The 15469-nt window shown below is 36.3% G+C and overlaps 1 protein-coding gene across 13 annotated transcripts; it reads right to left on the bottom strand.

The window, feature by feature from the left end:
* Positions 1 to 307: 307 nt before the first annotated feature.
* On the bottom strand, positions 308 to 7680 carry LOC129417050 (uncharacterized). Of its 13 annotated transcripts, none has more exons than XM_073853861.1 (13): positions 7423 to 7680; positions 7206 to 7283; positions 6932 to 7060; positions 6477 to 6527; positions 4776 to 4792; positions 4648 to 4665; positions 4345 to 4552; positions 4096 to 4235; positions 3089 to 3214; positions 2948 to 3013; positions 2806 to 2839; positions 2513 to 2581; positions 308 to 1307 (listed from the first exon to the last, which is right to left on the bottom strand). In XM_073853861.1, exons 1-8 carry the CDS (start codon positions 7426 to 7428, stop codon positions 4110 to 4112), a joined length of 633 nt encoding a protein of 210 aa, XP_073709962.1. In that variant the 5' UTR covers positions 7429 to 7680; the 3' UTR covers positions 308 to 1307; positions 2513 to 2581; positions 2806 to 2839; positions 2948 to 3013; positions 3089 to 3214; positions 4096 to 4109. The 13 variants fall into 13 exon arrangements, with proteins under 13 accessions (XP_073709962.1, XP_073709960.1, XP_073709963.1 ...); XM_073853859.1 differs by having other exon boundaries at positions 2948 to 2999; XM_073853862.1 differs by having other exon boundaries at positions 3097 to 3214.
* Between the last annotated feature and the right edge of the window lie 7789 nt (positions 7681 to 15469).

Below are 15469 nucleotides of genomic sequence, written 5' to 3'. Positions count from 1 at the left end.
AAATAATTTATGAATGACAGGCAACACTGACCCCAGACAGCACACATACATCTGGCCGACGTTGTGCCGACTTTCAAAGTTCCATCGGCAAGATGTCGCTCAGGGAGCGTTTGCTCATTGGGAAGATGTCGTCTAGATGTCGGCATCTCGTCGCAAATGCCCTCGGGCCGATGTTTAAACGATGCAATTTCAGCCGCTCTGCACGGGCTTTACCGGGCATTTATTTATTAATTTAAACCTTTATTCATTCACACTTATTCAGAACAATGTGCTTCTGTGCAATAACAACTAAAAACAAGTACACCACTGTCAATAACCGTTGCAAATTTATTCATTTGACGAATTTAACACATAAACAACTTGGATAAATCAGTAACAGAATATTTAGATGTGTCACACATAAATTACATATTCTGTAACTATTATACACTGCTATACTACTGTGTAAACGTTTTTAAACACTTAACTAAAATATTTCTTATAACCTTCAAAATAATATACTCTTATGGTATATGATTCAATTACGTTTTTGGACAAAAATATAGTCTCAACATATACATTTATTTCAATTGAGAACTAAAATTTAATTTAAAACTTTTTTCAAATTACTTTGACAAAATGATAAAATAAACAAGTAATTCAAGTCCATAATACATGGAAATTTCTTTAAAAATATCTTAGGGTGAGATCTCAAAAAATTACTGAAAAAACCCAATGGTATATATTTCAAATTCTAGGCAAAGGGTGGCTGCATTTGAAATGCTAAAATATAACAGTTTGGATTTCAGAAGTTTTAGTCTCAGGATATTTCACATATGTTGTACAAATGGGACACAGCCTGTGAAAACCCAGCAAAGTATTTCTTTGTGACTTACTGTTTTCTACATAAAATCATCCTACACAATTCAGAAAACATTCTCTGAAAATATAATCTTGACACCTTCAATACTGACTGAGTAAGGTCATGCCAAAGACTGAACTCAATGTTAAATCAGTAAATTCAAACTTTAGATGTCATTAGATGTTAAGACAGTAGCCTGGATTTCATATACAAGGTCACATATTTATGTATCTTAGAAATATATTGTAAATAATAATGTGCATGTACATAACAAAAACATTTAATCATAAAACATTCTCGTCAGGTCTTCTGTCTTTGTTTCCTACACTTGTCTCTGCAAGCAGCGCCTTTAGACCTTAGAGGTTGCTCTTTGTTGCCTTTGTTTCCTGTCCCGAACACCGCCTTTTAAACATCTGGACACCACTTCTTCCTCTCCATGGTTCCTCTTTTATTGCTTTAGGATCACCTGAAATGGAAACATCCAAAAAAATTATTAATCATACGATCACATTTTTATATTTAAATTTAGGTGCCTATGGCAAACATGAACAATCGTGTATATTGGATAGATAATCAAAAAGGTCCACAAAGCATACAGTACTTTATGTAAGCATATAAAACATCTGGTCTACTGTGTTGTTGCATTCCTGAATGTCTGGCTGTGCATTATAAACAGTGTTAATTCTTCTTTGCATCCTCAGCTATACTTAAGTGCTATAGGAGGAATTAATGCAAATGTCTTGAAAATTATACATTTTATTGTGAAAGATATCTAAAGATAACAGTCACCCACTTGCTTACCACCAAACTGTGTTGAACAAGTGCTTGCATCAGTGTTCGTGTAATCGAGTAAAGTATAACCTTATTCACACAGCACTTTGGTCCCAGAAAATATCCATAAATTGGCAGACAGGCATTTGTGTGAAGGCAAACATATGCTGTAGATGTTCTGGGATTGTTCCAGGAAAGAGGACCTAGTACCATTACCGTAACATACCTGGAAAGCCCTCTTTATGATTGAGATGCAGAAACAATGGCGTAGTTTTTAAGTTATGGTTCAGCTCTTTAAAACAAGGGTTTTACAAAGGTCGGCAAACTGTACTGAAGCAGAGAGATCAGGGAGCTCGTCACTATCCACGCTGAAGCAGAGATCATTTAGCAGCATAACAGTTCTAGCGTGTCAGGCGCTCACATGAGCTTATATTAAACAAAATACATGTGCGTCATCGCAACAAGATATACCGCTCAGTTCTTTAAAACGGGGGTTTAAATGAACATTTACATTCACGATGAGAAATGTCTGCAAACTGGACTAGGACAGAGATCAGGGAGTTTCAAATATCCACTTTGAAATTGGGTTAATTCATGTGCATACTAGAACAGCGCATCACACATTCCATTTTAGTCTTATCATAATCAAAAATGCAGTCTTCTGCAGAGAGAAATAACCAATAATAACAAACCTTCAGACACTGTGAATAAAACCTATCAAGTGCAGGACTTTAAACACATCATGTGTCTTTACGGCATAAACACAGATTCCGGAAAATCATTGACAGTGTGAATGAACCAAAAATCAAATGGTCCTGGACCAAGTTTAAGTATAATATGAATGGGCCCTTCTTCAATGTATCGTGTCTAACAGATACCAAGTAGCAAAGTTTGTCTCACCTGTGGGCCACAACACTTAGTTCTGTCCTAGTATACGCCTTAGTCCTCTGTCTAGATCTCACCCAAACACTGTAAACGGAGCACAACAGAAATGTTAATTTGTAAGTAGAAAAGATAAGTGGACCCAGATTTGTTCCAGAATGTATTAAATGAAATTAACATGCTCTGCTTTGTCTAAGATAAAGGATAAAATGCACCGTTAAATAAAAGACATTTTAAAAGGGTTGAGTTGTCTGAACCAAGTCATCTTGTTGCTTTGAAAGCACAATGAAAGACATGTAAAGCTATCTTACCTTGAAATAAAATTTGACATGGACTACTGAAAATCTAATTAATGAAAAAGACAAAAAATAATATATTATGCACAAACGTTAAAAACAACATTGCAGTATAGTGCTTAGTATAATGTGTTTTAAATAAGTAAATTCAACTTACATTATTTGTATAGTATATATCAGTACAGTGACATGCACAAGTTTGGGCACCCCTGGTAAAAAAATTCTGTTAATGTAAACATTTAAGCGAGGGGAAGATGAAATGATCTCCAAAAGGCATAAAGTTAAACATGAAACGCACATGATTACCACTGTATGTAGTCCAGTGCTGGCATCGTCTGAAGTCCTTGCAAGGGCCGATGTCATCTTTCAATTTGTGTTAGGTCATTTGACAGAGGCAGGATCCAGACTGCAGCTCACATAATTGCTAGTAGAAATAGAAAAGCAAATTGAGAAAAGTAGCATGACTGCTGTTCATAGCTTTTTAGGTAGTGGATAGTTGTGATTATTAAGTTATTTATAACCTGAGGCAATGGTTAGTGAATGCAATTATGTGTATGCTAGACTTAGAGCTGTTGCGTTTGGTCGATAGAATCGGGGGTGTCAATTTCAACGTCGATAATTAGTCAACATAAATATTGTGTCATCACGACAAAAATATAGCCTTTTCCCCTTTGACATGGCAGATATAAATGCAGATTAACATTCACAATGAGAAATATCTGCAGACTGGACTGAAGAAGAAATCATGGGGCTCGTCACTATCAGCTACGAACATTCACCAGCATAACAAAACAGCATGTAACGTAGTGCTTCCCAATCCTGGTCCTCGAGCACCCCCTCCCAAAAACTTATTTAAAACACCTGATTCAAGTTATCAGCCTCTTTCCAAAATGGTAAACATGTCTCCCTAACAAGCTGATGGGTTAAATAAGGAGACATCTAAAACTTTTTGGGAGGGGGTGCTCGAGGACCAGGATTGGGAAGCACTGGTGTAACGCACTCCTTTATGATCTTATCATAAACAAAAAAATACACGTGTGGTTTCTCGAGAGAGAAATCACGGATAAGCAAACTACAGATGCTACAAAAAAAAACTACCAAGTGCAAGACTTTAAATATGTCATGTCTTTATGGCATGTGTGTGAAAGCACAAACAAATTCAGAAAACTATTGGCAGCGTGAATGAACCAAAATCAAATAATCCCGAACAACTCCCTTATGTGTTCTCTGTATTTTTTCCATAATGTGTGTGTGAAAAGGGCTACAGACATTAACCATTCATTGAAAGCAAGTTGTCCATTGAACCTTAAATGTCCTTGTCAGTATCGGGAAAGCGGTCCTGACACAAATATACTCGTCATAAGAGATGTACGGCGTACTGTCTCGACTAAACATATGGAGTCCTTCTTTAGGATCTCTGACTGCCGCACTCTGATGTTGTTCACCTGGCGTGTAACACAACAACCCAAATTGTCTTCATTATCCCAGGCACCTGCACAGAAACATTGAGAACACAAGCACCATGGAAGCAGTGAGTGTGCGTCTTACCTACACCTGATGTAGCGTGTACATGCCGGGCGATGGAGGCCCCGGTGATCCCAACATAGCATCCGGTCTCATGAAGGGGGAGCAGTTATAAGTGGTTATCTCAAAAGCCTGAGGCAATGTGGGGGGAGAAGTGCTGGCTCGTGTCTTCCACTGTCGGTTTGCTGGCATTGGAGAGAATCTCATCTGGATATGCCGCATCCTAGATGTACATGCCCTGCACAGAGAAACAGATGGCTTATCCTTTCTCCGATAAAACTAATATGACAGTATGGTTAAGATCAAAAACACAGCTGGTTAAAAACAACTTACAGCAAATGATGTTGTGATCTGTTTTGCAAAGACATAAAACATAACAATTGAATATTACAGATTTACATAAAAGATTTCCAGTTACACCCACTAAAATGTCTTGAGGTGTCTGTCAGTGAAATACTTACACAGCAGTGCCAATGACCTGTTTACACACAAGAAGAGAGGAAACATATATAAGGAAAATATTAGCTAAGAAAAAATGCTAGAATTGTATTCAGTCATTTCCAGACCTTGATGTGTTTAAAATACACAGTATGGCAAATGACTATGATATGAAACACCTGTTCATTAAATCACTGTACATTTCATACATCTGACATACAATAATGCAGTGGTCTCAAACTCCCGGCCCCCCTCTCTGCGGCCCGCGTCAACTTTCAAAAATATAAAATAATCTGGCCCGCAGAAAGATTTTTATTCACTTTTTTTATATTCGTTTGATTTTTTATTTAAACGTTCAAGTGTTCGTTCACATGTCGCGTCTAACAACGCGTTAAAATGAGTCAAAGCATTACTTTCCAACGTGCTCGAGAGCGGAAGTTGCGCTCCGGGGCGTGGGTCGCGTCACTGGTTGCTACGCAGCCATGAACCGCACGCTCCGTGATGTCGAGGATCACTGAATGCGTGATCGGATTTTAATTCCTCAACTGAACCTCGCGTCAATCATATCATTGTCACCATGCGATCAGTTAATCTACTTTGTAGTGTTTGTCTAGAGAAGATTTGTTACTTCCGGGTGGATATCAGCTGTTACTCAGAGAAGATCGAGCTGCGGTGGGCTTAGTTCACCTCACGTCACAGCATCTAACGAAGACACTGCATAGGAAGGCAGAGCGGTAGATGTAATGCAACACATTTTAAACTACAGATAAGAAAAGAGCCATCAAAGTGCCCATGTTAAGAAAAGAGAAAAGATGAGGAGAAATGTAAAGAAGATAAAATTATGTATACTGCTATATATAATGAAGTATAATATATTATTATGTAGCTTTCTATTCAATTACACATAGAGCAGTACTATTCTTTTTTTCTGTCCAATATATCTTATATAACATGGACTAATTAATTAATTATTAATATTTTCCCACATATAATAGAAAATTTATGAAAACTGAAATAATAAAGAACATAATGAAGTCAATACTATGACTGAAAACAATCCAAAATAAATTAAAACAGAAACACTTACTGGTGGTAATTTTTATACTAGTTTATAAATGTATGCAGGAATAAAATATGTTAGTTTAGTGCAAGGTTTTAATAGGTCTTTGTTAAGATAAGATTAAGAAAAGATTTACTTAGGCTACTTTTATAAAATAATGTATATTAAAAAGATAAAACCATTGCTTATATATTTTCAAGTATTATTATACATTAAATAATGGAAATTAAACATGACATTTACAGAAACATTGTACTTTTTTGAACGTTAAATAGCTCTGCGGCCCCCCGATGAACTGTCTGTCTTAAAAATGGCCCCAAGCCAGTTTGAGTTTGAGACCCCTGCAATAATGTAAATCAGATTGCACTGTGCATAACCAAATGGTTGTCAAAGTATCTGAACTAACTTACATAATGTCAATGTAAACATCTCTTGTTTGTTTTGTTTTTAAATTTGCTGCCATTGTGAGCACTCAAACTATCATACAGATCATAATAATACACTTTATACAGTAACTAAAACTGCTTGATCATTTAAACTTGATCATTTAAACACCAAACAAACACTCATAAAAAAAATTAAACAACCAAAATTACTATGTTATTGAACTCAATTATATAATCATCGATAATCATCCTCATATTTTTCCTAAAATTTAAATTACCTCCGTACAGAATACTTCCAACTGCTGTCCAGAAAAGCAATGGCCATCTGCCTATATTAAGTGCATCGTTTATATAGCAACAAAAACACAATACTGAACGCGTGAAAGGTATTTAGATTGATTTCAAGTACCACATTTTGTCATAGTATAAAAAACAAGACGAGAAATGACATTTCTGTCTTCAACGTCAACATTACCTCTAGTCGGTCAGACTATACATAACAACAAGCTGACACGTATTGTTTTACAGAAACATTTTAGAACAACAAAAATTAATGGAAATTATAATAATACACAAACATTTTAGCAAAAATGCCTCAAGTCTGAATAGCGCTGCAAGTACTACAAATGTGAGTAACTATGACTTTATTTGCTGTGCTGTAGTAGACGGAGTGCCTTATACTAACTTTTAAGAGTCACAGACATTTAATATAAGATTTTTGTCGAAAACTTACCTGAACCACGGATGTTTGCGAAGTCAGCTCCCGCACTTTTTCCTTGTTCATGGCAAGACGAGACTGGAGTGGCTTCTCTGGGTTAAGGAATATATCGCCATCTGTTGGTTTGGCATGCCCATGACAATGCTTCATACCAGGGTTTTGCGTGTTCGAGTTGACATGGAATTGTTTGTTTTTTTACACAGGAGAGGAACACAAAACAATGATATATGTAAAACAAGCCAATAATTCCTTATTTTTCCTCACTTTCCCCAGTTGCATTTTCTCTAACTTGAGTATTAACGGCGGCTGGCAACCAGCGTATGTACATTACTGCCCCCTTCTGCTTCGGAATAATGGAACTTAGCAGCTGTGTGTCATTAAAAGCAAAGAAGGCGCTGCTATTTTATTTATTTTACTTGTATATTATATTAAAACATTTACATTTACTTAACGGATTCCATTTTTCTTCACTTATTATCATTTACTTAGTTCTTGTACATACTTACACCCATAATGTCGCCTTTGCTCTGGTGGTTGCAAAGGGTGTAATAACTGGGCACGCACCAACAGAGAGAAGCGCGGCATCGGCCTCCGGTATAGTTATCCGACCCAAAGCCGACGTAACAGACAAGCCTGATGAGCGGGAAATACCGTTGACTTGACTGAAGATTTGGCCAAGGCGTGGCCGATACTTATTAGATGTTTCAAATAAGGAGGCCGACGTACGCTCTTGAGCCGACGTCGGGCAGACGTACGTGTGCTGTCTGGGACAGTGACAAGGCAATCTTTATTTGAACTAATCATGTAATTTATTTATTTATGTAAAGTGTGAAATAAAACCGGCGCACTTATGGCGCACTCGCTCGCTCTCGCTCGCTCTCTCTGCAAGTGTAACTGTGTTACTATGGTTACCAATGTTTACAGTAGCGGATTAATTTCAAACTGTAATCAAACTGACTGGAACTACCTGTGCATTAAAGGGTTTTAATGCAGACCTTCCAGCCAATCAGAATCGAGTATTTAAACAGCCCGTGGTATAAATATACGGAAGCCGAGAGAGGCCATGCACTATTATTATTTTTGCTTGCTTGTTTTCTCGTGATCACGACTTAATTTCTCGTTATCTCGAGGTGGCAAGGGTTGTTTTCTCGTGATCTCGACATAACAAAAGTTGTATTTTGTGATGTGATTAAAGCTTACGTGTACTCGATGTTTTGTTTGTAAACAGCAAAAGCATATTTTGCTAAATTAGCATTGATGAACAAACGAGATTTTACTTGGATCAAAGATTCGCTCAAGCGGAAATAGATGTCAATATTTACAATTTTACAGTGGTGAATTTAGGGACCGTCTTTAAGTTACTCAATACACGTTTCTACTTTTAACAGCATTTAAATGAAATGACTGAAAGTCAACAGTCACAAAACCAACGTGTTTATGTGGTTGTCAGCTATAATGCACACTTTTTAGATTGTTGATATTTATTTAAATAAACTGTTAAATACTATTGAAGATAGAAACGTGTACAGTATTACTTTAGAGATGGTCCCTAAATTCACGAACATGAACCGTCCAACTTTATTTATTTATTAAGTCTACACATTAGTTACACGTGTGGTTACGGCGAAGACCCCAACTCATAGAGCAGTCCACTTCAAAATACACTCAATATTATATTGACAGGAAATTACATTATGACATTTGGATTATCATGTCAGGATAACGAGAAAACAACTTTTGTTTTCTCGAGATCATGAGAAAATTAAGTCGTGATCACGAGAAAACAACTTTCGTTATCTCGAGATCACGAAAAAACAACTTTTGTTATCTCGAGATAACGAGAAATTAAGTCGTGATCACGAGAAAACAACTTTTGTTATATCGAGATCACGAGAAAACAAGCAAGCAAAAATAATAATAGTGCATGTCCTCTCTCGGCTTCCGTATAAATATATATAATTTATATAATTTTATTATGTGCATGTAACACTTCATTCTGGACCCAAACCTTCAGACCACCTTACCAACTGCATAGCAACACCCTGACACCCTGCAACCACCTTTGCATTATAGCGCAAGTTTTGCACAGGTAAGAATCATTCACATTTTCCAGTTAACTAGTTACTTATCTAATTAATAAAACTATAGCTCATTTCCAATATGCAGTCTGTCTAATTCCCCTAAGCTGCCTTTTAAACAAAGTTCCCGTGTTAAACTCTGATGTAATCCAGTTAACCTTTCTAACCAATTAAATCAAAGTAACAGTATTGTGTGAAATCTCAGTTCTCTACTTGTTCAAAGGAAAGTTTAACTGTGTCATGCAGTGAGGGATACGATGATGTCCCACTGTGCATTATGTGAAGGCTGGCCTGCTCTCCCAGTGTACGGCGGTAACCCGCTTTAGTCAATTCTGTGATGCTGAGAGCAACTCTGGTCGCCCAATTTATTCTTCTCGAATGTCTTCCCCCTCTGTGCAGTAAGTTCCTACGGCTGTAGCGCACATGTGAGAAAAATCGTTGGTTGGTGCCTGGTTTCACTGCGGAGTTACAACACTTACAGCGTTAGGCTTCATAATGCATTTCAACACGCTGGAGAGAAGTAAGCTACAGCACGGCTCCTGTCAGCGACTCTGCCTGTGAATCGACCTCATGGAGTTAAGGGATCTTTCGTCAGGCATACAAAGCAAGTACATTTCTCATTCATTTACACTTGCGTGAGTGGAAATACTTTTTAGTACAAAGAGATCGTAATGCAAAAAACTGAGAACACTTGACTCACATTTTTTCCATGAACTTAAAGAGCACCTATCGTCCAATTCACGATTTTACATTTTCTTTTGTATGTAAGTGTGTATTAGTACATGGTAATGATATGCAAAAGGTACAAACCCCAAAGTAAATGATGCCGTGAGTTATCATCTCCAATGTAAATCTCTTTTCTTGGACTATAACAAACACACGGATTGTAGGCAACAGTTTACTTCCTGGGATTTATGATGTAGACAAGACCCCCCCCCCCCCCGCTTCTGACTCATAGCCTGTAAGTTAACTCCTGTTAGCATTGAATTGTGCGCAAATCTTTTAAACATGGTAAGGAGCGTCACATTTCCTGCTGACATCAGAGGTATTCAGGCCAATCACAACATACAGATTAGCTGGCCAATCAGAGACACATCGCTTTTCGGATCAGTGCGTTTTAGGAAGAGATGTAAATCTGGAGCTACAAAAATGTACAGTATGTTGAAAATAATGTTTTTTTAACCATAAACAACGCAAACACATTGATTTATACCAAATACACAAAAAAAAGTTTTTTAGCAATGGAATAGGTGATCTTTAAATATCTTTTAAAGTGACACTGAAATATTTTTAAATGTCGGAACCGCTGTGTATATACATGGTTATCGGTCATGTGACCTTATACGTCATTCCAGTTGCCTGCCGCCATCTTGAGTACCTACCGACTACTGTCTATAGCTAGCTTGCTACGATTTTCAACATATTTTCTGCCACATAGCTTATTTTCTTGTTTTTAGTTTGTATATTATATGCATTAGATTCATATAGTCATAAAATGGATGCATTTACATATCTTGTCATAGAAAAATTAGCACATGTGTCTCCTGTCTTAGTCATCTCCACTGTTATCATCAAAAACAGCTTACATAAAAAAACTGTAAATATATTATAAACATAACAATATGAACTTACTTTATACAAGCGCAACTCCACAGTCCGGCGACGTGATTTTATTTTTCACAGTCTGGTATTTTTGCACCTTGATCATGCTCCTTATCACCTTTTTCAAAAAACTCTCAACACAAAAAAAATCATCTGCAGACGACGATCCACAATGGAGATTATATCTAACCTCTAAAGAGGTTTCTTAGCGGTTCTGTGAGAGGCTAGCCGACCTGCTATGCTACCAAAACATTCAGGTGTGCAAACTATGTGTAAGCGCAGATTTGCGCAGAAGTACATTTTACTGATGTAAGTTGAACCCTGGAAATCGTTTCATGATTGATTACTACCCCCATCAATCAAAACTTTGCTGGATAGGCAATGGCTAGTTTAATTTTGGCTTCATCTAGTCAAAAGCGAAGGTGTGCAATATGGCACCTTGCTTACCAAATGTGCGCTTCCAGGACATTTTAAGTTCTCAAATCTTATCTGATTGGACAAAACAGAACAATAATGCGGAATATTTATCTGAACAGTTTAACGAAGCAGAAAAAGATGCATTTTCAGTGATTGTGAAACATGATCGTAAGGGCGCATGTAAACAAAGGAGGAACTTGCGGGATTTTTCCGTATTTTTCGTTGTTTTGGATAAAAATGTGGGATAAATTTGGAAGAGTGGACCCTTACATTGCAATGTACGCTGAAGTTTTTTGGATATGTGAGAAATTTATCAGAAGCATATGGTAAAATATGTGAGTACTGACATTTATATTAATATATGTCAAAAACAATCTTGAGTGTTTTAGCTTTCAAATAATGCAAAATTTATGATTGGTGATTGAATATTTGATGTAAAACAAAGTGCAAAAACACATAGACTGACGTATTGATCTTGCCGAATCAGGTACTCAAGATGGCGGCAGACGAGTTTGAGAAGTGAGTGACGTACGCGGTTGACGTCATCTGATATTCATGTATAGATAAAAACGGCTCATTCAAGGTGATAAAAACAATACAAGGCCTTTAAAAACCATTAATAATATAGTTATGTATATTATATTGCATTTATTTCAAGAGATCCTTAATGCACCTTTAATAAATATTTTAATGCCGTTTTGGAGGTGATTGTCTTTTAAATGTACAAGTAGTATTTCATTTATCGTTTATGCAAATACACAGTCAATAACGCCATAAAAGTTTGGTAAAGTTGAAAAAAATTAGTGTTGTATCTAACGGAAACTTTTATTAGCCATAACAAATAGTTTAAAATCCACAAAATTCCTGCTGTAATTTCTTAAACAATTCTTCTTCTTATTGATGAATCACAGGTAATGAAAGATCAATGTTTAATTTAATTAACAATGAAATTTGAGTTACTACAGTATACCGTAACCCCACCAATCACTTCTCATCTTGTTGTTGTAATATCGCAGATGCTAATATCCACCACAGCCTGAAAACCTGCCCATCGGAGCACATGTGAGATTCTCGTTCACGTCCCATTACCAGCAAGTGACATCTTCCTAAATCCCTCTGAGGCAGCAATTTGTGATGGTTGACAGGCCTTTTTATATCCCATTTGTTATAGTGACATAGCAAGCCGTCAGTCCAAAAATGCCGGCTCACAAGGCCACAGCAACTTTAAAACTAGAAGTTACAGAAATTGGAACAGAAACAAAACACACACACGTGTTAGAATATACATGTATGACAATAAACTTATAAAATATTTTCAATACTCAAACACCAAACAAAGACATTTAGACATGTAGTTATGAATGGATGGCAGATGAAATGAGATCCAGGTCAGTGTTCATGTGTTCACAAGTTAGTCGATGCAGACGGCCAGTATCCCTCTGTGGCACATAAACTTCACTTTGACTTTGTTGAAAAATGTGTTTTTTCATCAATCTCATACAACTTTAAGTCAAAAAATTACATTAGGTCTCATTCTCTAATAATTGCGTACGTTTTTCGTATTTATATGCACACTTGAACTTCTCAAGACAGCGTTCTGCCTAATTCACAACACTTGCGTATGTAAATGAATTTGTTCTTATACTTGTTCTTACGTTAGTGAATTTGGAGTGTGCTATATGATTGGCCGCATGCACAAGGTTGGTAATTTGCATAAAACACACCAAAACCAGCTCCATATAAGGGTTTGTCATAGAAGCAAAAGAATTTGAAAAGAAGTCTATGATCATATTTATTGTCTGCAAAGTTTTGTTTTGCTTTGCATTTTTTTATTTAGGAGGTTTTGCTGTTCCTGGAGGAGGCAATTGCTGTCCACCGACCGGAGTAACATTAAATAAGTATTGGATGCGTTAACAAATATGACATTTAATTAATATGACAGAGACGCGCATCTGTATCTAAAACCTGTATATTAAATAACCTCCTTAAGCAAATGTCAAATCTAACCCTAAACCCAATCAAAAATGGTTTAAAAAACAGAAAAAAATGGAGAAACCAATAAAGAAAACGATGAAAAAAGATGCGCTGTTTAAGTGAATGGGAAGGACTGGCGTATCATATGCATGCCAAAGTGGAATTTGGCGTTTGTTTTGCTAAATTTTTACACTTCGGTCTATTTATATGCATCTAGGTTTTCTTGAATTTTTGCATACATTTAGAAGACATTTTGATATGAAAGCTTTGTTGAATCACGATTTGTTTGTAAAAACACCCATACACACATCTCACGCACCATTTTTTGCGTACACATGCTTAGTGACAGTGTTGTAATGCATTACAATATTACGTTACTTCCTCAAAAAGTAACTAATTGCGTTACTTAGTTACTTTTCATAGAAAGTAATACTTAGGTTACTTTTAAGTTACTTTTGTGTTATTTTTTTTCTTGGCTGAGGCTTGATCTCTTTCAGGCCTTGCAGGTGTTTTTTTTATGACTGAGAAGTTCTACATTCAGAAATTGCATATTTCCCAAAATGTCAAGCTTTGGCCTGTCATCTCCATTTCTGACTCAAACTGTTCCCACTCATGCGTGCATGCTTAGAGTGCGTAATTCACGTGACCATGTTCAGTTTAATTTAGCACATTATTTTTTTTATTAAATTAATTAAACTGAAAAGTAACTTGGATTACTTTTTAAAAATATTAATGTGTACATTTATAAAGTAATGCATTACTTTACTTGTTACTTCAGAAAAGTAATATTATTACTAGGGCTGTCAAAATTAACGTGTTAATAACGCGTTAACGCAAATTCATTTTAACGCAACTAATTTTATTAACGCCGATATTTGACAGCACATGTCACAAATGATGCAGCATCAAATAAAAATGGAGAAAGAAAATTCTTCTTATAGGAAAATGCATATACAAAACAATGGATTGATGGTTTTGTTAAAAATGTAAACAGGCTGTTGTTAACATACATTTGCATAAAGCATCTATATATGCATATATGATCAGAGTATTAAAAACCTGACAAGTGTTAAATTAGGGTAAATTTAGAACGGATAAAAATGTGTGATTAATTTGCGATTAATCGCGAGTTAACTCATGAAATCATGCGATTAATCTAGATTATTTTTTTTTATCTATTGACAGCCCTAATTATTACGTAATGCACGTTACTTGTAATGCGTTACGCCAAACACTGCTTAGTGAATGAGACCCATTGTTTGTTTCCTGGGCACATACTGTACAGAGGTACCAGATACGTTTACATAAACCTCATGAAAATGTGGAATGCATGTGAAAAAATACACACATATCACCATTGATAAAAAGCAATAAAACCATAAGAGATTTGTGTTATAGCTATTACTTGTTTATTTAAACATGTCAGATGGCACAATACAACAATTCTTCCTTGCGGTAAAGCAGCATGTTTTATTAAGGGTTTGTGTGGCAAGCCAAATGTTGTAGACAGCGCCAAGTGAATACATTTACAGTACTGTTCGCTGATAGTCACCGCTGTACTGCCTGACAGTGTTATTGTAAACACATCCGCTTATGTCTAAAGCAGACATAATGTGTGAGGCTGTGTAGTGTAATTGCAAAAATGTCTGTTATTTGTTTTTGGCTAAAGTTAAAGAGATCCTCAAACAAATGTGTTTAACAGGTGTAGAGATGAATAAGTAAACACCCCTCTCCTCGGTTTTTCAAGACGAACTTGCAACTGTGAGCAAAAAGAGGAAGATAAACTCATTCTGTTTCCATAACAACCAAATTTATCTATTTAATAGCTTCCTCCCGATTCAGTTCAGCAAGAGTCCATCTTTAGTGCAGTTTAAAGCTAATATCATATAATAGCAGAATGATTCATTTGATAGAGTAGTTTGACTGTAATGACAGACGACGCTGCATGCAGGGCTCAGAAACATCAAAGGCAGACATTTACTGCTGGCAGCGTGTCACAGGCACCATCATCTGAATAGCCTTATCAAAATGTACCTTTTCACAATGACATCGTACACCCACGTTACCCCGCCTCACAAATTTCGAATCATTTTTTTTCTTTTGGAAAAAGATTACAGCTGGATCCAGAGATGAAAAGCGTAATGTGAGAGAAGATTCTGTCTTTACAGTTTAGTGGTAGGATAGCAGTAATATGTTTCATCACTTATCCAATTACATATGTTAGAGGAAACTAATCTGAGACTCCATTAAAACAAGAGACCTGGCGGCGCGAGGTTAAACAATAGCAAATTACATTACCCTCAAGCTGCTTAGCAAGAAGACCCTGCCATGTTCGTGGCAGCTCATATCTGCTGAGAAATTACCAACCAGATATCAGCCGCATGTTTTTTTCTTACAATTTCTAATAAAACATAATCCGGGTAGCAAACAAGAACGACTCCAAAATAATAGATGAATCTGTAAACACATACATTAATACGAA

Source organism: Misgurnus anguillicaudatus, chromosome 15 (genome assembly GCF_027580225.2).
Source record: "Misgurnus anguillicaudatus chromosome 15, ASM2758022v2, whole genome shotgun sequence".
NCBI lineage: Eukaryota > Metazoa > Chordata > Actinopteri > Cypriniformes > Cobitidae > Misgurnus > Misgurnus anguillicaudatus.
Note: the sequence above shows the minus strand (reverse complement) of the source record. Positions and strands in the feature narration are given on the sequence as shown.

What these genes read in the sequence shown, in the direction of transcription:
- LOC129417050 (XM_073853861.1), bottom strand. An exon ending in CAGCCGCCGTTAATACTCAA is followed by an intron (nt 7,061 to 7,205) that starts GTTAGAGAAAAT and finishes CCTGGTATGAAG; the next exon opens with CATTGTCATGGGCATGCCAA. An exon ending in GCATGTACACGCTACATCAG is followed by an intron (nt 4,236 to 4,344) that starts GTGTAGGTAAGA and finishes GTTACACGCCAG; the next exon opens with GTGAACAACATCAGAGTGCG.